Genomic DNA, 22,021 nt, shown 5'->3' with positions numbered 1-22,021 from the left:
GTGTGCACAAAATTTTAACGGGGGAGCCAACAGACACGCCAGTTCCTGTCTCTCTCTTCATTGACTCCCATGTTAAATGAAGTTTTCTTAAAAAAAATCTCATTTTTGTTTTCGAATTGCCGTTACTAACACATTTTAAGGAATATCTGTATGAAAATAACATTTAGATAATCTGGTAGGTTCTCTGTTTCTCAAAATGTTTTCGTTTTTCTGCTAAGAGCTACGGTTTGAGCGCAAAGTGGAGTGATTTCAGGTTTGTCACAACCAAAAATCCAGCTGAGTCATTCCCGCTCCCTCTGTATCAGGTTCTTGTTGCCCCTAGCAACCAGAGCTCAGCTGTTGACTGATTAGACTGACCCAGAACTGGTCACATGACTCACTCAGTACAGAATTCATAGTATAACCTGGAAAATGGAGAAATCTGAACCCTGACCTTTTAACCTTAGATGAACACACACACACACACACACACACACACGATAGGTGTTATTATGGGATGTCAGGTGTTTTTATAGGATGTTAGTGTTATTATGGGATGTCAGGTGTTTTTATAGGATGTTAGTGTTATTATGGGATGTCAGGTGTTTTTATAGGATGTTAGTGTTATTATGGGATGGCAGGTGTTTATTATGGGATGGTAGTGTTATTGGTGTTAGCGGTCCCGTTAGCGGTTCTGTTAGCGGTCCTGTTAGCGATCCCGTTAGCGGTCCCGTTAGCGGTCCAGTTAGCGATCCCGTTAGCGGTCCAGTTAGCGACCCCGTTAGCGGTCCCGTTAGCAATCCCGTTAGCGGTCCCGTTAGCGGTTGTTAGCGATCCCGTTAGCGATCCCGTTAGCGGCTTGGTTAGCGATCCCGTTAGCGGCTCGGTTAGCGGTCCCGTTAGCGGTTCAGTTAGCGATTCCGTTAGCGATCCCGTTAGCGGTCCCGTTAGCGGTCCCGTTAGCGGTCCAGTTAGCGATCCCGTTAGCGGTCCAGTTAGCGACCCCGTTAGCGGTCCCGTTAGCGGTTCCGCTAGCGGTTGTTAGCGATCCCGTTAGCGGTCCCGTTAGCGGTTCAGTTAGCGATTCCGTTAGCGATCCCGTTAGCGGTCCCGTTAGCGGTCCAGTTAGCGATCCCGTTAGCGGTCCAGTTAGCGACCCCGTTAGCGGTCCCGTTAGCGGTTCCGCTAGCGGTTGTTAGCGATCCCGTTAGCGGTCCCGTTAGCGGTTCTGTTAGCGGTTCTGTTAGCGGTCCTGTTAGCGGTTCCGTTAGCGGTTCCGTTAGCGGTCCCGTTAGCGATCCCATTAGCGGCTCGGTTAGCAATCCCGTTAGCGGCAAGGTTAGCGGTCCCGTTAGCGGTTCAGTTAGCGATTCCGTTAGCGATCCCGTTAGCGGTACCGTTAGCGGTCCAGTTAGCGATCCCGTTAGCGGTCCAGTTAGCGACCCCGTTAGCGGTCCCGTTAGCAATCCCATTAGCGGTCCCGTTAGCGGTTCCGCTAGCGGTTGTTAGCGATCCCGTTAGCGGTTCTGTTAGCGGTTCTGTTAGCGGTCCCGTTAGCGGTTCTGTTAGCGGTTGTTAGCGGTCCCGTTAGCGATCCCATTAGCGGCTCGGTTAGCGGTCCCGTTAGCGATCCCGTTAGCGATCCCGTTAGCGATCCCGTTAGCGATCCCGTTAGCGGTCCAGTTAGCGATCCCGTTAGCGGTCCAGTTAGCGACCCCGTTAGCGGTCCCGTTAGCGGTTCCGCTAGCGGTTGTTAGCGATCCCGTTAGCGGTCCCGTTAGCGGTTCTGTTAGCGGTCCTGTTAGCGGTTCCGTTAGCGGTTGTTAGCGGTCCCGTTAGCGATCCCATTAGCGGCTCGGTTAGCAATCCCGTTAGCGGCTCGGTTAGCGGTCCCGTTAGCGGTTCAGTTAGCGATTCCGTTAGCGATCCCGTTAGCGGTACCGTTAGCGGTCCAGTTAGCGATCCCGTTAGCGGTCCAGTTAGCGACCCCGTTAGCGGTCCCGTTAGCAATCCCATTAGCGGTCCCGTTAGCGGTTGTTAGCGATCCCGTTAGCGGTTCTGTTAGCGGTTCTGTTAGCGGTCCCGTTAGCGGTTCTGTTAGCGGTTGTTAGCGGTCCCGTTAGCGATCCCATTAGCGGCTCGGTTAGCGGTCCCGTTAGCGATCCCGTTAGCGATCCCGTTAGCGATCCCGTTAGCGGTCCCGTTAGCGATCCCGTTAGCGATCCCGTTAGCGATCCCGTTAGCGATCCCGTTAGCGGTCCCGTTAGCGGTTCCGTTAGCGATCCCATTAGCGGTTCCGTTAGCGGTTGTTAGCGGCTCGGTTAGCGATCCCGTTAGCGGCTCGGTTAGCGGTCCCGTTAGCGGTCCCGTTAGCGATCCCGTTAGCGATCCCGTTAGCGATCCCGTTAGCGGTTCAGTTAGCGGTTCTATATTTTCTGTAATAACTTTTGAATGGTTTGACATAGAGAGTCATGGGTGGTGTCATTGGAATCTGTATCGAGTCCTTGACCTTCATGGGTGCAAATAAGCCCCGCGATCATCCGGCAGTAGTCCGTGGCACTTCAAAATTTCCCGGGAATTTTGTCTAGTTATTTATATATTCTTCCGTAAAAACTTTGTCCGGCTACTCCTCCTACAGCTTTGAGAAAACGCGAAAAGTAAAAACGTAGAAACGTGCGCCTTAATCGGGAATCGATGGGTATGACTTTTATTAGCGATTGGCGTGCACGTTTTTGCGCAACGTGCACAAACGTGCGCTTTTTGCCCCATCCGGAACGCATTGCGTGAAGTTTGGGGCCTCACCACTCGCACACCGTTACTCGAAAAATTCTGAACCGATTTAGAAAGTTGTAGGCCCTGAATTTAACTACAGTCCTGTGGATTTTCAGAACGATGGCACGAATAGTTTTTGCACGAAGTGCAAAAACATTTCCAAATTTCCAAACTAATGGGGAAGATTTTCCCATGCATTTCAATGGCGCCATTATAAGCGGATGGGAAAATGTTGAGAAAAAAAAGACAAAATTCACCTTTTTTCCGAGTCACGTATCTTTCTCATACTTGCACGTAGAAACGTCATTCAAACTTCAAAACGGAGGAAAACTTCTCTTCTCTCTCCAAACCCGAAACAGTTTTTTCCTAAAATGTACACTTTTCAAGATATGAGCCCTCAAGCGAGGACTGGAAATCACTTTTTTTCAAATCTAGAGCACGGGAGTCAGTTTGCTAGAGTGTAGTTACACTGAAAAAAAAACATGATTTCTTATTTGTAACTCGAGGTCACGGCCAAACCGTAAAAGGTAGACAGATAATTTTTGGTCAGAATATAGACATAGGTGTTGTGATTTATAAAATGTGACTTTGACAGGCGTGGTGTGCACAAAATTTTAACGGGGGAGCCAACAGACACGCCAGTTCCTGTCTCTCTCTTCATTGACTCCCATGTTAAATGAAGTTTTCTTAAAAAAAATCTCATTTTTGTTTTCAAATTGCCGTTACTAACACATTTTAAGGAATATCTGTATGAAAATAACATTTAGATAATCTGGTAGGTTCTCTGTTTCTCAAAATGTTTTCGTTTTTCTGCTAAGAGCTACGGTTTGAGCGCAAAGTGGAGTGATTTCAGGTTTGTCACAACCAAAAATCCAGCTGAGTCATTCCCGCTCCCTCTGTATCAGGTTCTTGTTGCCCCTAGCAACCAGAGCTCAGCTGTTGACTGATTAGACTGACCCAGAACTGGTCACATGACTCACTCAGTACAGACTTCATAGTATAACCTGGAAAATGGAGAAATCTGAACCCTGACCTTTTAACCTTAGATGAACACACACACACACACACACACACACACACACACACACACACACACACACACACACACACACACACACACACACACACGATAGGTGTTATTATGGGATGTCAGGTGTTTTTATAGGATGTTAGTGTTATTATGGGATGTCAGGTGTTTTTATAGGATGTTAGTGTTATTATGGGATGACAGGTGTTTTTATAGGATGTTAGTGTTATTATGGGATGGCAGGTGTTTTTATAGGATGTTAGTGTTATTATGGGATGGCAGGTGTTTTTATAGGATGTTAGTGTTATTATGGGATGGCAGGTGTTTTTATAGGATGTTAGTGTTATTATGGGATGTTAGTGTTATTATGGGATGGTAGGTGTTTATTATGGGATGGTAGTGTTATTGGTGTTAGCGGTCCCGTTAGCGGTTCTGTTAGCGGTCCTGTTAGCGATCCCGTTAGCGGTCCCGTTAGCGGTCCAGTTAGCGATCCCGTTAGCGGTCCAGTTAGCGACCCCGTTAGCGGTCCCGTTAGCAATCCCGTTAGCGGTCCCGTTAGCGGTTGTTAGCGATCCCGTTAGCGATCCCGTTAGCGGCTTGGTTAGCGATCCCGTTAGCGGCTCGGTTAGCGGTCCCGTTAGCGGTTCAGTTAGCGATTCCGTTAGCGATCCCGTTAGCGGTCCCGTTAGCGGTCCAGTTAGCGATCCCGTTAGCGGTCCAGTTAGCGACCCCGTTAGCGGTCCCGTTAGCGGTTCCGCTAGCGGTTGTTAGCGATCCCGTTAGCGGTCCCGTTAGCGGTTCAGTTAGCGATTCCGTTAGCGATCCCGTTAGCGGTCCCGTTAGCGGTCCAGTTAGCGATCCCGTTAGCGGTCCAGTTAGCGACCCCGTTAGCGGTCCCGTTAGCGGTTCCGCTAGCGGTTGTTAGCGATCCCGTTAGCGGTCTCGTTAGCGGTTCTGTTAGCGGTTCTGTTAGCGGTCCTGTTAGCGGTTCCGTTAGCGGTTGTTAGCGGTCCCGTTAGCGATCCCATTAGCGGCTCGGTTAGCAATCCCGTTAGCGGCTCGGTTAGCGGTCCCGTTAGCGGTTCAGTTAGCGATTCCGTTAGCGATCCCGTTAGCGGTACCGTTAGCAGTCCAGTTAGCGATCCCGTTAACGGTCCAGTTAGCGACCCCGTTAGCGGTCCCGTTAGCAATCCCATTAGCGGTCCCGTTAGCGGTTCCGCTAGCGGTTGTTAGCGATCCCGTTAGCGGTTCTGTTAGCGGTTCTGTTAGCGGTCCCGTTAGCGGTTCTGTTAGCGGTTGTTAGCGGTCCCATTAGCGATCCCATTAGCGGCTCGGTTAGCGGTCCCGTTAGCGATCCCGTTAGCGATCCCGTTAGCGGTCCCGTTAGCGGTCCCGTTAGCGATCCCGTTAGCGGTCCCGTTAGCGGTTCCGTTAGCGGTCCCGTTAGCGGTCCCGTTAGCGGTTCCGTTAGCGGTTGTTAGCGGCTCGGTTAGCGATCCCGTTAGCGGCTCGGTTAGCGGTCCCGTTAGCGGTCCCGTTAGCGATCCCGTTAGCGATCCCGTTAGCGGTTCAGTTAGCGGTTCTATATTTTCTGTAATAACTTTTGAATGGTTTGACATAGAGAGTCATGGGTGGTGTCATTGGAATCTGTATCGAGTCCTTGACCTTCATGGGTGCAAATAAGCCCCGCGATCATCCGGCAGTAGTCCGTGGCACTTCAAAATTTCCCGGGAATTTTGTCTAGTTATTATTTATATATTCTTCCGTAAAAACTTTGTCCGGCTACTCCTCCTACAGCTTTGAGAAAACGCGAAAAGTAAAAACGTAGAAACGTGCGCCTTAATCGGGAATCGATGGGTATGACTTTTATTAGCGATTGACGTGCACGTTTTTGCGCAACGTGCACAAACGTGCGCTTTTTGCCCCATCCGGAACGCATTGCGTGAACTTTGGGGCCTCACCACTCGCACACCGTTACTCGAAAAATTCTGAACCGATTTAGAAAGTTGTAGGCCCTGAATTTAACTACAGTCCTGTGGATTTTCAGAACGATGGCACGAATAGTTTTTGCACGAAGTGCAAAAACATTTCCAAATTTCCAAACTAATGGGGAGATTTTCCCATGTATTTGTATGGGGCAGCATTTCACACTGTGGGTGGGAGGAAGTTAAAAAAAAAAAAAAAATCACCTTTTTTCTGAGTCACGTATCTTTCTCATACTTGCACGTAGAAACGTCATTCAAACTTCAAAACGGAGGAAAACTTCTCTTCTCTCTCCAAACCCGAAACTGTTTTTTCCTAAAATGTACACTTTTCAAGATATGAGCGCTCAAGCGAGGACTGGAAATCACTTTTTTTCAAATCTAGAGCACGGGAGTCAGTTTGCTAGAGTGTAGTTACACTGAAAAAAAAACATGATTTCTTATTTGTAACTCGAGGTCACGGCCAAACCGTAAAAGGTAGACAGATAATTTTTGGTCAGAATATAGACATAGGTTTTGTGATTCATAAAATGTGACTTTGACAGGCGTGGTGTGCACAAAATTTTAACGGGGGAGCCAACAGACACGCCAGTTCCTGTCTCTCTCTTCATTGACTCCCATGTTAAATGAAGTTTTCTTAAAAAAAATCTCATTTTTGTTTTCGAATTGCCGTTACTAACACATTTTAAGGAATATCTGTATGAAAATAACATTTAGATAATCTGGTAGGTTCTCCGTTTCTCAAAATGTTTTCGTTTTTCTGCTAAGAGCTACGGTTTGAGCGCAAAGTGGAGTGATTTCAGGTTTGTCACAACCGAAAATCCAGCTGAGTCATTCCCGCTCCCTCTGTATCAGGTTCTTGTTGCCCCTAGCAACCAGAGCTCAGCTGTACTGATTAGACTGACCCAGAACTGGTCACATGACTCACTCAGTACAGAATTCATAGTATAACCTGGAAAATGGAGAAATCTGAACCCTGACCTTTTAACCTTAGATGAACACACACACACACACACACACACACACACACACACACACACACACACACACACACACACACACACACACACACACACACACACACACGATAGGTGTTATTATGGGATGGCAGGTGTTTTTATAGGATATTAGTGTTATTATGGGATGTCAGGTGTTTTTATAGGATGTTAGTGTTATTATGGGATGTCAGGTGTTTTTATAGGATGTTAGTGTTATTATGGGATGTCAGGTGTTTTTAAAGGATGTTAGTGTTATTATGGGATGGCAGGTGTTTTTATAGGATGTTAGTGTTATTATGGGATGTCAGGTGTTTTTATAGGATGTTAGTGTTATTATGGGATGTTAGTGTTATTATGGGATGGTAGGTGTTTATTATGGGATGGTAGTGTTATTGGTGTTAGCGGTCCCGTTAGCGGTTCTGTTAGCGGTCCTGTTAGCGATCCCGTTAGCGGTCCCGTTAGCGGTCCAGTTAGCGATCCCGTTAGCGGTCCAGTTAGCGACCCCGTTAGCGGTCCCGTTAGCAATCCCGTTAGCGGTCCCGTTAGCGGTTGTTAGCGATCCCGTTAGCGATCCCGTTAGCGGCTCAGTTAGCGATCCCGTTAGCGGTTCGGTTAGCGGTCCCGTTAGCGGTTCAGTTAGCGATTCCGTTAGCGATCCCGTTAGCGGTCCCTTTAGCGATCCCGTTAGCGGTCCAGTTAGCGACCCCGTTAGCGGTCCCGTTAGCAATCCCATTAGCGGTCCCGTTAGCGGTTCCGCTAGCGGTTGTTAGCGATCCCGTTAGCGGTCCTGTTAGCGGTTCTGTTAGCGGTTCTGTTAGCGGTCCCGTTAGCGGTTCCGTTAGCGGTTGTTAGCGGTCCCGTTAGCGACCCCATTAGCGGCTCGGTTAGCGGTCCCATTAGCGATCCCGTTAGCGATCCCGTTAGCGATCCCGTTAGCGGTCCCGTTAGCGATCCCGTTAGCGATCCCATTAGCGGTCCCATTAGCGGTCTCGTTAGCGGTTCCGTTAGCGGTTGTTAGCGGCTCGGTTAGCGATTCCGTTAGCGGCTCGGTTAGCGATCCCGTTAGCGATCCTGTTAGCGGTCCCGTTAGCGGTTCCGTTAGCGATCCCATTAGCGGTCCCATTAGCGGTCCCGTTAGCGGTTCCGTTAGCGGTTGTTAGCGGCTCGGTTAGCGATTCCGTTAGCGGCTCGGTTAGCAGTCCCGTTAGCGGTCCCGTTAGCGATCCCTTTAGCGATCCCGTTAGCGGTTCAGTTAGCGATACTGTTAGAGGTTCCGTTAGCGGTTCTGTTAGCTATCCCGTTAGCGGTCCCGTTAGCGGCCTTGTTAGCGGTTCTATTAGCCTATTACATATTTTCTGTAATAACTTTTGAATAGTTTGACATAGAGAGTCATGGGTGGTGTCATTGGAATCTGTATCGAGTCCTTGACCCTCATTGGTGCAAATTAGCCCCGCCCCTTCTTCTGATTGGCTGATACGTTATAGTCAAATATCTTTTGAATGGTATGACATACAGAGTCATGGATGATGTCATATTAATCAGTATATTAATCAGTATCGAGCCCCGCGATCATCCGGCAGTAGTCCGTGGCACTTCAAAATTTCCCGGGAATTTTGTCTAGTTATTCTTATTATTCCGCACTTTTTTTCGTCCGTTAATACGGCCCGAACCGCAACGTGCACCCATGCATGGCATACATCGTTGGATGCGTGTCCATCGTGATTCGATGGGTATTACTTTTCTCAGTAATAGGGGTTACCGTGGCAACGCTAGTTGCCAAAAAGCAAAAAAAAAGGCGAAAATTCCCGCGCTTATTGCTCGGCCGAACTTTATCGTAGAGACATCGTTCAAACTTTGAAACACTCGGCCCGATAGTCTTTAAAGGACCATACAACTACATCATTCTAGTTATTACGGTTTTTGCGATATTTAACTTTCAATTTAAAAAAAAAATCTCTTTTATTTTGGACGTTTGTTGCTAGGCAACGGTTTATCGTACAGACATCATTACAACATTGACAAACCCGGGACGCTTTGTACTGCAACATATTTTAGTCTCGTCAAGCTAGCTATTACAGTTTTTGAGATATTCCACGTTGCTCATTTTGACGCTAACGGAATTTTGGACGCTTGTTGCGCGGCAACGCGATAATGTAGAGACTTTGATTCAACGTTAAAATACTCAGCTTGATGTGGACTACAACATACTGAGGTCTCATTACGCTGTCGTTTACAGCTTTTGAGATATTGAAGCCAAATTGTCCCATTCTATCCTATGGGGCTTGTTACTATGGCAAAAAAAACCAATGCATTTGTATGGGGGACCATGTGAATAAACAATCTGTTAATGCTGTCCGAACCGGAACGTGCACCCATGCATGGCATACATCGTTGGATGCGTCTCCATCGTGCCTCGATGAGCATTACTTTTCTCAGTCAAAAGTGTTACCGTGGCAACGCTAGACGCCAAAAAGCAAAAAAAAAGGCGAAAATTCAGACGCTTATTGCTCGGTCGAACTTTATCGTAGAGACATCGTTCAAACTTTCAAACACTCGGCCCGATTGGCACTAACGGACCCTACAAGCTCATTGTGCCAATTATTAAAATTTTTGCGATATTGACCTTTAATTTTTCTTTTTTATTTCCATTTGACTTTGGACGCTTGTTGCTAGGCAACAGATTATCGTAGAGACATCGTACAAATGTCCCCTGACTCGGCACGCTGTGGACTTCAACATACTCAAATCTCATGAAGCTGGTATTTAAGGAAATTTTATGTCAAAATCCAGGCCAAATGGCCCCATTCATTCGGATGGGGTTTTGTACCATGGTGAAAAAAAAAACCTATCCGTTAACGTAGCCTGAACCAGAACGTGCACTCATGCATGGCATACATCGTTACATGCGTCTCCATCTTGCCTCGATGGGCATTACTATTCTCAGTCAAAAGCGTTACCATGGCAATGCTAGATGCCAAAAAGCGCGCCCCATTAATAACTATTGGGAGCACAGGAATGAATGAAATACAAGCGTAAAAACACCTCAAGCTGACATAGAACCACCCCGAACACAACCACTACAGCCCCAAACCAAAGCAGCGAGAGGGGGCGAATGGGCGGTAGGGCATGCCCATATCAAAATTTCCAGAAATTTTCTAGTTATTATTATTATTCCGCACTTTTTTTCGTCCGTTAATACGGCCCGAACCGCAACGTGCACCCATGCATGGCATACATCGTTGGATGCGTCTCCATCGTGATTCGATGGGTATTACTTTTCTCAGTAATAGGGGTTACCGTGGCAACGCTAGTTGCCAAAAAGCAAAAAGAAAAAGGCGAAAATTCCCGCGCTTATTGCTCGGCCGAACTTTATCGTAGAGACATCGTTCAAACTTTGAAACACTCGGCCCGATAGTCTTTAAAGGACCATACAACTACATCATTCTAGTTATTACGGTTTTTGCGATATTTAACTTTCAATTTAAAAAAAAAATCACTTTTATTTTGGACGCTTGTTGCTAGGCAACGGTTTATCGTACAGACATCATTACAACATTGACCAACCCGGGACGCTTTGTACTGCAACATATTTTAGTCTCGTCATGCTTGCTATTACGGTTTTTGAGATATTCCACATTGTTCATTTTGATGCTAACGGAACTTCGGACGCTTGTTGCGCGGCAACGCGGTATCGCAGAGACTTGGTTCCAACGTTAAAAGACTCAGCTTCATGTGGACTACAACATACTGAGGTCTCATTACGCTGTCGTTTACAGCTTTTGAGGTATTAAAGCCAAATTGTCCCATTCTATCCTATGGGGCTTGTTACCATGGCAACAAAAACCAATGCATTTGTATGGGGGACCATGTCAATAAACAATCTGTTAATGCTGCCCGAACCGGAATGTGCACCCATGCATGGCATATATCGTTGGATGCGTCTCCATCGTGCCTCGATGGGCATTACTTTTCTCAGTCAAAAGTGTTACCGTGGCAACGCTAGATGCCATAAAGCAAAAAAAAAGGCAAAAATTCAGACGCTTATTGCTCGGTCGAACTTTATCGTAGAGACATCGTTCAAACTTTCAAACACTCGGCCCGATTGGCACTAATGGGCCGTACAAGCTCATTATGCCAATTATTAAAATTTTTGCGATATTGACCTTTCTTTTTTTTTTAAATTTCCATTTGACTTTGGACGCTTGTTGCTAGGCGACAGATTATCGTAGAGACATCGTACAAATGTTCCCCGACTCGGCACGCTGTGGCCGTCAACATATTCAAATTTCATGAAGCTGGGATTTAAGGAAATTTTATGTCAAAATCCAGGCCAAATGGCCCCATTCATTCGGATGGGGTTTTGTACCATGGTGAAAAAAAAGACCTATCCGTTAACGTAGCCTGAACCGGAACATGCACCCATGCACGGCATACATCTTTACATGCGTCTCCATCTTGCCTCGATGGGCATTACTATTCTCAGTCAAAAGCGTTACCGTGGCTATGCTAGATGCCAAAAAGCGCGCCCCATTAATAACTATTGGGAGCACAGGAATAAATGAAATACAAGCGTAAAAACACCTCAAACTGACATAGAACCAGCCTAAACACAACCACTACAGCCCCAAACCAAAGCAGCGAGAGGGGACGAATGGGCGGTAGGGCATGCCCATATCAAAATTTCCAGAAATTTTCTAGTTTGAGTTACTGTTGCCTTTCTATCAGCTTCAACCAGTCTGGCCATTCCCCTCTGACCTCTGGCACTAACAAGACATTTGCACCTACAGAACTGCCGCTCACTGGATATTTTCTCTTTTTCTGACCATTCTCTGTAAACCCTAGAGATGATTGGGCGTGAAAATCCCAGTATATCAGCAGTTTCTGAAATACTCAGACCAGTCTGGCACCAAAAACCATGACACGTTCAAAGTCACTTAAATCTCCTTTCTTCCCCATTCTGATGCTGGTTTGAACTGCAGCAGGTCGTCTAGACCATGTGTACATGCCTAAATGCACTGAGTTGCTGCCATGTGATTGGCTGATTAGAAATGTTTTAATGAGCAGTTGGACAGGTGTACCTAATAAAGTGGCCGGTGAGTGCAAGCAGACATGTTAAGTGAGGATATACGTTGCTAGTAGACCAGTAAACAAATATGTATGCAATCAATTCAATTCAATGTATTTGTATAGCGTCGAATCAAACAAAGGTCAAATCATAACAAAGGTCATCTCAACACTTCACAACACAAAAAAACAGAGATAAAACTGATCAAATATCACACATCATAAAATAATGTATAAAAACATAAGCATCAGAAAACATCAGCATCAGAAAAACAGAACAGCAAAACATCCCAAAAACACAGAAACATCAGGCTAGCTGATTCTAAGCATAAGAATTTTCATACAGGAAGGTTTTAAGCCAATCAACTTACAGTTTTAAAAGGAGAGGTTTTTGTTTTTTGTTAGATTGTGGGGCCTTAGGTGGATGAAAGTTCATAAAATATGTGTTATGTGTGTCAGATGTCAGATTTATTAGAACAGTTTTTCTCAAAATTATGCGATCTATTTTAGGACAGGGTTAGGAGTAGCACTCAGTCGGGAGGAGTTCATTCACTCTTTGCATTTACATTCACAGCAGCCTGCCAAGTCTTCCACTCTGGATGAAGAAGTGATTTATCTGTGTGCTTTTATTCATTTTGAATCAGGCTGCTGATGCTGGGCTCCCCCAGCACGTTGACAAGTGTTACAGTGGAGAGAAGGCAGTAGCAGCAGCTCTTAGAGGGGTACACGCATATAAATAATCGCCAGGACTTGATATTTCTGCTCTCCTTGGGCTTTCAGTAGATACGATGCTAACAAATGGGAGCAGTCAAGCCAGTGCTAATAGGAAAAAGTTTCCGATTTCCAACACCCCATCTGCCATCGTGTCTTCCATGCACAAAAAACACACTTTGTGTGCATGGAGGACATTTAAATAAGCAGCTTCAGCGACTGAACACTTGAATGTAATAATGCTTAATGGAATACTTTACTCACAGTAAACATGACTGAAACATCCTCCTCTTGTGTTTTTGCATGTTCCTCCTCCAAGATACAACTTCATTGACAGGCAAAGATAACCTAAAATTAAAACTGCAAGCAGCGATAAACGGGCCCTCGCACCCTTGTGCAGGTTCAGGCTGCAGTGGAAGCTTGTATGACTTGATGTAGATTCTTCAGAACTGGACATTTAGCGGATGAAACCACCCACGACTCTCTATATCAAACCATTCAAGAGTTATGGCAGAAAGTAGGAACTATCAGATATCGACCAATCAGATGAAGGGGTGGGGCTAATTTGCAAAAATTATGTTCAAGGACTCAAAACCGAGTCCGATGACATCACCCACGAGTCTTTATGTCAAACCATTCAAAGGTTATTGCAGAAAATTGGAAGTTTCACATATCGACCAATCAGAAGAAGGGGCGGGGCTAATTTGCACCAATTAAGGTGAAGGAGTCAAAACTGAGTCCGATGACACCATCCACGATTCTGTATGTCATACCATTTAAAGGTTATGGCAGAAAATAGGATCTATTAAATATCGACCAATCAGAAGACGAGGCGGGGCTAATTCATGCCAATAAAGGTCAAGTACTCAATACCGAGTCAGATGACACCACCCAGATGTTTTTATCACAACCCGTTCAAAAGTTATGGCAGAGAAAAGTTTGAGCCGTTAGGCCACGCCCATTAATACAAACCATGAAATATCAAATTTATTGCCAGGCCTGGCTTGCATGCAAAATCTGGTGACTTTTGGGGAACTATCAAATATGGACCAATCAGATGAAGGGGGGCGCGCTTTTTGGCGTCTAGTGTCGCCACGGTAACGCTTTTAAAAGAGAAAAGTAATGCGCGTAGTCGCAGGATGGAGACGAACATTTTGATGTATAACACACCTGGGTGCACGTTACGGCTCGGACCGTGTTAACTGCCGAAGGTATGGCATAAATTGTGCCAAAATTACACGATTAATTCAAAATGTTCAAAATGGCCGACTTCCTGTTCGTGTCGGCCATGGCGCCAAGAGACTTTTCTTTAAGTTGCAACATGATACAGGTTGCCATTGTCTATATAATAATTGCTCGGGGGTTTATGTTTATGTTTATGTTTATGTTCATGTTCTGGATCTCTGGAAAGCGTCTAGAGACAACATCTGTTGTATTAGACGCTATATAAATAAAATTGAATTGAATTGAATTGAGTGTGTACCGATTTTCGTTCATGTACGTCAAACCGTATTGTGGGGCTTGAGGCACGAAGGGGGGGGCGCAGTTTTTTCTGTCTGAACCAATCAGATGAAGGGTGGGCGCGCTTTTTGGCGTCTAGCATCGCTACGGTAACGCTTTTGACTGAAAAAAGTAATGCGCATCATTGCAAGATGGAGACGAAGATTTTGATGTATAACACACCTGGGGGCACGTTACGGTTCGGGCCGTATTAACTGCCGAAGGAATGGCATAAATTGCGCCAAAATTACACGATTAATTCAAAATGGCCAACTTTCTGTTCGGTTTCGGCCATGGCGCCAAGAGACTTTTCTTTAAGTTGCGACATGATACAGGTGTATACTGATTTTTGTGCATGTACGTCAAACCGTATTGTGGGGCTTGAGGCACAAAGTTTTCTAGGGGGCGCTGTTGAGCCATTAGGCCACGCCCATTAATGCAAACTATTAAATATCAAATTTTTCGCCAGGCCTGGCTTGCGTGCAAAATTTGGACTTTTGGGGCACGTTTAGGGGGGCAAAAAGGCCCTCCTTTCGTCAGAAGAAAAAGAATAAAGAATAGAGAAAGAAAGACAGAAATAACCATGGCAACAAACAAGTTGTTTACAAGCAGCAGCCGCTGTTTGAGATATCAAGAAGCCAAATTATACCCAGACTAAGACTCCAAATCCCCCAGGAGTTGAAGAGGAGACGTCGTGGATGTAGAGTGGCAAGAGAGGAAGTTTAAACCTGTGCTTCCAAATGTGGAGTTTGGGCAGTGCAGTATGAAGTGTTTCACTGAGACACGGCTGCAGGAGCACATCCCTGACTTCAGCGTCTCTCTACCCGGGTTTCAGACAATAAGGGCAGACACAGACTTAAAGAGGATACAAGTGATCCAGAAGCTCAGGAGGGACGGGCCTTGTGGTGCTGCAGCTCCCCAACTGGAATTTGTTATTGTCACACATTAGACGGCGTTTCACCGGCAGTTTCAAAATCTGCTCTTTAGACCCAGAATGAGGTGTTTATTTCATTTAGATTTGATTGTTTTGTTCATGTTTTTATTGGTGCCTTTTATTACTTGTATTTATGTCTGCCTCTTGTACATACTCATGTATATATTATTGTAATGTATTTTTGTTTAATATTTTCAACAACGGTTGCTGTTTTTAAAGGGGTTGGCTTATCTTGAGACATTTATGTGGAAAACCTCAAATCAGTTTATGAATTTAGTTTCAGCACCATAAGAAAAAGACCAGGGGCCTCATTTATAAAGCTTGCTTGCGCATAAAACAGGGCTTGAAAGATGCGCAAGCCACCTTCTACGCAAAGGTTGGGATTTAAAAAGAAAAAACTAACTCAAAAATGTGCGTATCTCTACGCCGACCCTGACCCTCTTGTAGGAGCAGTCTTAAGATATGGGGAACTGGCCACGCAGGCGGTGAGGTGGTGAAATGAAGCCAGATTCATGTCATACTTTTAATGTCATCACATATCAGACTTGTAATATAACAGCGCTGATCGTGTCCCTCTGTGTTTGAAGCACAGCGTCAGTCAAGACTCTGGTGCTGCTGCTGCTGCAGCCGCGGTGCAGGACACGCTGGGAACCTCCTCGTCACCCACCGCGACAACTGTAGAGTGACTGAGGACAGAACAAATGAGTGCCGGGCCACTCTATGGAGCCCCTAAAGGGACTCAGATTTTTCTTTTATATATATAATGAGTTTTACGCTCGCGTGAAACCTTTACGCGCGGGCGTAAGCCTAAATTATGGTTCCGCGTTAAAACGACGCAGAGCCTACGCCGTAAGCTCTGCGTTGGTGTGACGCGGAACCATAAATCAGCCTTGAGCAGCACTGAGGGGAGAGGGGAGGGGAGGAGGGGGAGCGGGGCTGCCGGGCCGTCTTCGCATCGTCTTCGCACAGGGTGTCTTGATGATTTGCAATTACAGGCTGAGCCTACCGTTAGTTTTTAAACTGTAAAAAGTGGGGGGGACAAAAACATGATTTTGAAAAGTGGGGGGGACCTGTCCCCCCTGTCCCCAGTGGAAATTGCGCCCTTGGTCCGTGGCACTCAAGGCGTTTAGCGCAGCAACGGCGTGCTGCCACTCACTCGCTTTATTTTATAGCCTACTATTTATATACTTTTTCTACTTTTACTGTGACCACCAAATAATGTAGTTTTCCTGTCCTCCACCTCATCCACAACATCTCCATCTCAGTCTCCGTGAAATTCAGTGGCACGGTGGCTCGACACGTCTCATTCATCCGGACGCGCAAACAGGCTACAGGAAGCCGCTGCGCATGCTCAGCAGGCTCATTCATATGCAAATACAGTCATGATGTAATTTGCATTGCCCATTTATGGTATAAAGTGGGCGTGTAGAGGGCGGGATATGAGGCGAATTCAGCTGCGCAACCTTCCAGCTGGACTGTGATTTATAAAGAGAACATTGCGTGCAAGTGTGCGTGCACACGGTTTTATAAATCCGGATTTGTTTTTGCGCCCGCCATTTTCGGCTTTTGAGTTTACGTGCACTTTTAGTATGAATCCTACACACTCTTTTATAAATGAGGCCCCAGATCCCTCGGTCTTGACAGCCTGGTAGGGTCCCCACCGAGGATGCCCACTGAAAGATTTTAGACTAGCTTAAATTAACCATTATGGGTTTACTACAGCTCTGGACTAACTTACTGCAACATGGTTCAAATGTGCTTACAATCTCACGTTGGACATGTCTGAGGCATGCCGGCATGATGGGAGTGCCCCACATCGCAGTGGTAAGTCTGTGGTGAAAGTTTCCAAAACTGAACGGTTAAGAGGATGCTAGGATCTACTGTATAAATACTGGGCTTGAAAATCACAAAACTAAACCAAAGCAAGCAAATCCATACCAAACAACAACAAAACCCACAGACCTTGACTAAGTTAGTCTTTTGTGTAATAATGTAAATTATGTGACTTTTATTTGAGTAAAGTGTCTGACCGTTGAGAGAGAGAAGAAAATGCAAAAGGAACATTTTTGTGACTATCGAGCTGCCTCATCTGACTCCTCTGGATGTGGAGGAGCAGCGGCTCTACTCCGAGCCCGGCTGGATTCTCAACCCAACTCTGAGCGAGAGCCCAGGCACTGGGAATGCTGGGAGCATATTTGCAGGAATTCATCCTAAACCAGTTTTGGACCATTTGGGTCATTTCTGAAAAGGTGCTTGTTGCTGAAATCTGGCGGAAAATGATCCCCACTGTGTGAATATTAAATTTGTCAAGTGCTATTTTCCCATCTCTGTGTTTGCAGGTTCTCAGCCACAACAACATGTTTTCAGCAGTGCCGTTTCTTTTGGGCACCCAGAGTCGACTATCACAGAAAGACTTACTATTCAGTCATTAACTTTTGTGAAATTCTGTAAATGTTATAAATTACAAATATCAATTATGTACAAGGTTGTCATAGGTCATCAAATCCTCAATTTGATTGGATTAAACTGATTGATAACGTCTCTTCTCAGCACTGAATGTGCTTTGGAAAGAATCTGCAGTGCATAACCCAGTTCAGTCATTACCCATATCTCCCTTATCAGCACATGGGGAATAAACACCAATCTAATAGAAATTCATTACATAGAGATATATCCACACAAGCTCGCCCTTCTGCAGACACACACACACACACGCGCGCGCACACACACACACACACACACACACACACACACACACACACACACACACGCGCGCGCACGCGCGCACGCACACACACACACACACACACACACACACACACACACACACACACACACACACACACACACACACACACACACACACACACACACACACACACACACACAGTCAACTAGTTTATTAGATTAATAGGCTATGAATGGCTAATACGAATTACTCCCCTCTCTTGTTAACGAGACGTGGAGCAGTTTGTATAATTATGTCTGTGGCAGGGAAGATTTCCTGTGTCTAATCATATTTTAAGGCAACCCATCTTTCTGAAGGCTTTTGATTACATATTTACTTTGGGGTTTTCAGCCTGGTGCTCTTTCTCACAGAAGTCATTTCTGAATAATTCATTGCTTTGTTCCAAATTGGAATCGTTTGTGTTGAGATTCATGAGCGTTTGTTTGGGGGTGAGCTGATTTCATTCTTTTTTAAACGATCAGAGAATATTTTCTGTCAGTGTGTCTCGTTCAGACAAAGACCCGAGTCAAGATTGCACTTTCAGAGGGAACACGAGAACTCATCTCTTTAAATTGTTTGGTGCCTAATTAGGACCCAGCAGTTTAGACAAAACCAGACACAGTTGTTTGATAGCACCAATAAACCTTAAACACACTTTCAGTGACTGAAGAGAACTTTAAGTTACAATGAGTATTGATCCCTTTTCTCTTTTGCAGTCCATTGCTTTTATTTGAGATTGTTTGTGGTGCAGATCATTTTACATAAACATGGTTTTTATTTTCACTTGCTGTATTTTCCAAAAAGAGACAAAGGGCTAGTCAAAGGGACCGTGTGGCAGAATTAAGCCCGTGAAGGTTACGAGGTCACGGTTTGGGCTTTTGTAGCGACTTGGATCCTTCTCAGTCAAACTTGGACAAACTTCCTTTCTTTTCTCTCTCTTTCATCTCCAGGTGTCTGGACATTTCCTGGAACAAGATTTAGTAGATCTTCAACAGATCAGCCTAGTCACAGCCGGGCCGATGGCACTGGCATCAGATGACTCCTGGGAATGGGATGAAACAGATATTACAATCAGAGAATCAGAGCCACACAAAGTCCCAGAGCCCGACCTTACATATAATCTCCCCACAGAGCCAAACATCCCTCCAGACAGTACCCGGCCCCATGAGACTCAACCTGTCACCACCAAAACTGATGCTGCAGCCAATCAGTGTTTTGAAACCACGTCTAGTATGACATTGCCAGAGGATCATCACAATATAATCTTCCAAACTATCCCCCCGAGCAACAATAATGTATACCAAGTATACAGCCTTCATAACGTTGAAATGTACACGCAGCCCCCCCTCCCTCTCATCTCCTCCCCCCTGTACAAAAACAAATCAGAACGAAACAAACAGCAACTTCTGCTGAAGAGCTTCAGTAAGGATTCGTCATTCTCCTCCATTGAATCCCTCCCAGACCTCTTGGGAGGTTTGATGTCAAACAACCAACAAGCAGACAGACTCGCAGGAGGCCCGGATAGGGAGAGCGAGGGTGAGAGAGGAAGCGGCAAGTCAGAAAACAGTCGGCGTTCAGACTGTGAGAGTGGGATCATGAGTGACACAGGAGACATAGAGACAGCGGCACTAAACTCCGACACCCAAGGAGAAGAAGAGAATGAGGGTAAAGAAGGGCATGGAAAAAGAGATCAGTGGAAGGATGAATCTGTTGTCACCACGTACAATCAGAGAACACATGTTAAGAAAGAGAAAGGATTACTGAGGGACAAGCTTGAAGTTGAAACCAAAAGAAGCAGAATGGAGGAGAGGCAGAGGAGGGGAAGGGAGGAGGCTGTTGAAATCCTTATCAATGGACATGGTCTCTTGACACCTCCTGACTCTGATTCTGATCCTGATGTGGGAGGAGTTGACCATTCCAAGCCTTTCATGTCCCGCTGTAACAGCACGATGCTCAACGCTGGCCGCTGTAACAAGAAAAACCCTCCCGTCTGTTCTTCCCATGTTTCAAGTCTAGTTTTATCTCAGGGCTCCTCTCTGGAGTCTCTCCTAGATCTGGGTGTGGACCTATTTTCTCCCAAAGACCTTCTGCATCGCAGTGCCTCTTTGGAGAGCTGCCTGATTCCATGCCACAACACTGACGGAGAGGCAGGAGGCAGCCTGGCCAGTCTCAGCGATTTGGAGCTAGGACACAGGACAAGAGGTGATGACGGTGAATCTGGAAAGGATAAGAACAACGGAAGCATGCAAGAAGAGCCATCATCTGGAGAGCTGAGCCGAAGAACTCTTGATCTTCTGAAACGTCTGGAAAACATCCAGCGTCCTCTGCTGCCAAAGATGACCCGCAGTGTTTCCGACATGACTCTGCGGTGCAGGATCCCGCAGAAAAGCCAGCTCCCGCTGTCTTCCTCCGTCGGAGGCCGACACACCCCACTCTCTGGGATAGCAGGCTTTTCATGGAAAGAACTGCCATCAATGATCAACGAGAGTTCAGCGTCACTAACAGAACTGAGCAGTACCGAAGACACTTCCCTGGGGTCTGAAGATTTCACCATGCTCAGAAATCGACACCTTTTGCTAGATCCAAAACTGGCAGCCAATGCCAACTCCAGCTCTTACAGGAAGCATTGTCACAATATCAACAGAGGGGGGCAGGCCGTCGATGAAGCCGACGCGGCAAGTTTGAGCATGGTGGTGAACGTCTCTTGTACGTCAGCGTGCACAGACGAAGATGAAGAAGACAGTGACCTCCTATCGTCCTCCACGTTGACCCTCACTGAGGAGGAACTTGGCATCCAGGATGGAGAGGATGGTGAAGAGGAGAGGTTAACAGGTCCATCCTCTGGTAACGAGGAGGACGATGAAGAGGAAATGGAGGGTTCTTACATGTTGGGACTTGAGTACATGAAGAGAGAGTTACAGAGTTGGGTCCAATCTCCTCGCACATCAACTTCCTCTAAAACAGAGGCAGCCCTCAAGGATGAGTTGCAATGTGGGAGCGTAACGTCTTCCATCTCTGCATCCTCCTCTCTGCACGAGGAGCAAAGCTGTCTTCTAAACTCCTCTCCTGCTAAACCCACGGAAACCAACACCAAGGGTGGCAACAAGAAAACAAAAAGAGAGACAATAGTGAAGGTAGAAGAGGATGAGAATAGAAGGAATGCTGCAAGAAGCTACGTCAGCCAATTTGTGGATGATGTGGAGAACGGAAATGTAGACCAGATCTGTTTAAAAGGTAAAGATGAAGATGACGAGCTTCTTCGAGCGGAATCTGGTGTCTTCACCAAGAAAGGAGAGTTTCTAAAGGAGCTGAATGTGAACACCAAAACCGGAGAGTCGGTGCCAAATATGAGCGACCTGAGAGAGGAAAAGGAGTGTAGTTCATCCCCCTCCGGCGGGCTCCTCCCCTTTCCCATCAAACATGTTTCATCCTTGGTGGGACAGCTGATGGGAGAGTTGCCCTGCCACAGTGCCTCCCTCCCTTCACCTCCATCCCTCTCTCCCATTGAGGACTTAACATCCCACCATGCATCGCGCCAGAGCAGAGCAGTAGCTGGAGGAAGGAAAGCCATCACAATTCAGGAAAAGTTCAAATTTTCATCTTTTGTGACAGAAAAGACAAGGAGGGAAGTTAGAACAAAAGAAAACAGGCACAATCCTCACTCGCCCTGCGGCAGCCACCCTCGCTCCACATCTCGCCTCCATCCGTGCACCGCAGATGATAGCAAGAAGAAGAACGTGCATGACTTTGTAATGGAGATTATTGACATGACCTCAGTGGCACTGAAAAGCAAAGAGAACCAGACTGAAGAAGTGAACCAGAGTGAGAGCGGTGGGTCTGTTCCAGATCAAGGCCCTTCATCACTAGGACAGATCAGAGACAAGGTAGAGTATTAGTGTATTAGTATTATAAATACTCAAGCTGGCCAGGCACACGCAGATTGTTTTAGTGTAAATGCAAGACCTCATCGAACAAAACTTTATCGGCACATCATCACCGCAAACGTGAACTTGTGTCACAGTTTCACATGTTTCTGTAAATAGGACATCTCTGGTTGACGTCATATTTTCCTGAAATTGAAGGACAAATCCGTTCAAGAGAATCAAAAATGATCAAACTTAATGTACTCGCTGAGTCACTGTAATTTAATACGTTTAATCACAAATCCATACTTCCACGATTGAATCATTCATGTCTGTAGTCGCTTCTTGTGCAGTGGAAGTACTCGACTTTTCCGTCCGTTTTTAAACTCTTAAAAAAAAATCAGGCGGAAGACATTGCTCTTAATGTCAGATGTGTCTGAGGGTAAAATCCTCTCACATCAAA

At 46.0% G+C, this 22,021-nt stretch overlaps 1 protein-coding gene across 3 annotated transcripts in view; it reads left to right on the top strand.

Annotated features, from left to right (window-relative positions):
- akap6 (A kinase (PRKA) anchor protein 6) overlaps positions 1 to 22,021 on the top strand; it is a 364,518-nt gene that overhangs the window by 329,687 nt on the left and 12,810 nt on the right. For all 3 annotated transcript variants that reach the window (XM_061744324.1, XM_061744322.1, XM_061744323.1), the window contains one exon: positions 18,646 to 21,579. In XM_061744324.1, coding sequence (XP_061600308.1) covers positions 18,646 to 21,579 — 2,934 coding nt within the window. The remainder of the gene's footprint in view (positions 1 to 18,645; positions 21,580 to 22,021) is intronic.

Source organism: Cololabis saira, chromosome 16 (genome assembly GCF_033807715.1).
Source record: "Cololabis saira isolate AMF1-May2022 chromosome 16, fColSai1.1, whole genome shotgun sequence".
In the NCBI taxonomy this organism is placed as follows: Eukaryota; Metazoa; Chordata; class Actinopteri; order Beloniformes; family Belonidae; genus Cololabis; species Cololabis saira.
This window is presented reverse-complemented; position numbering and strand designations above follow the sequence as displayed.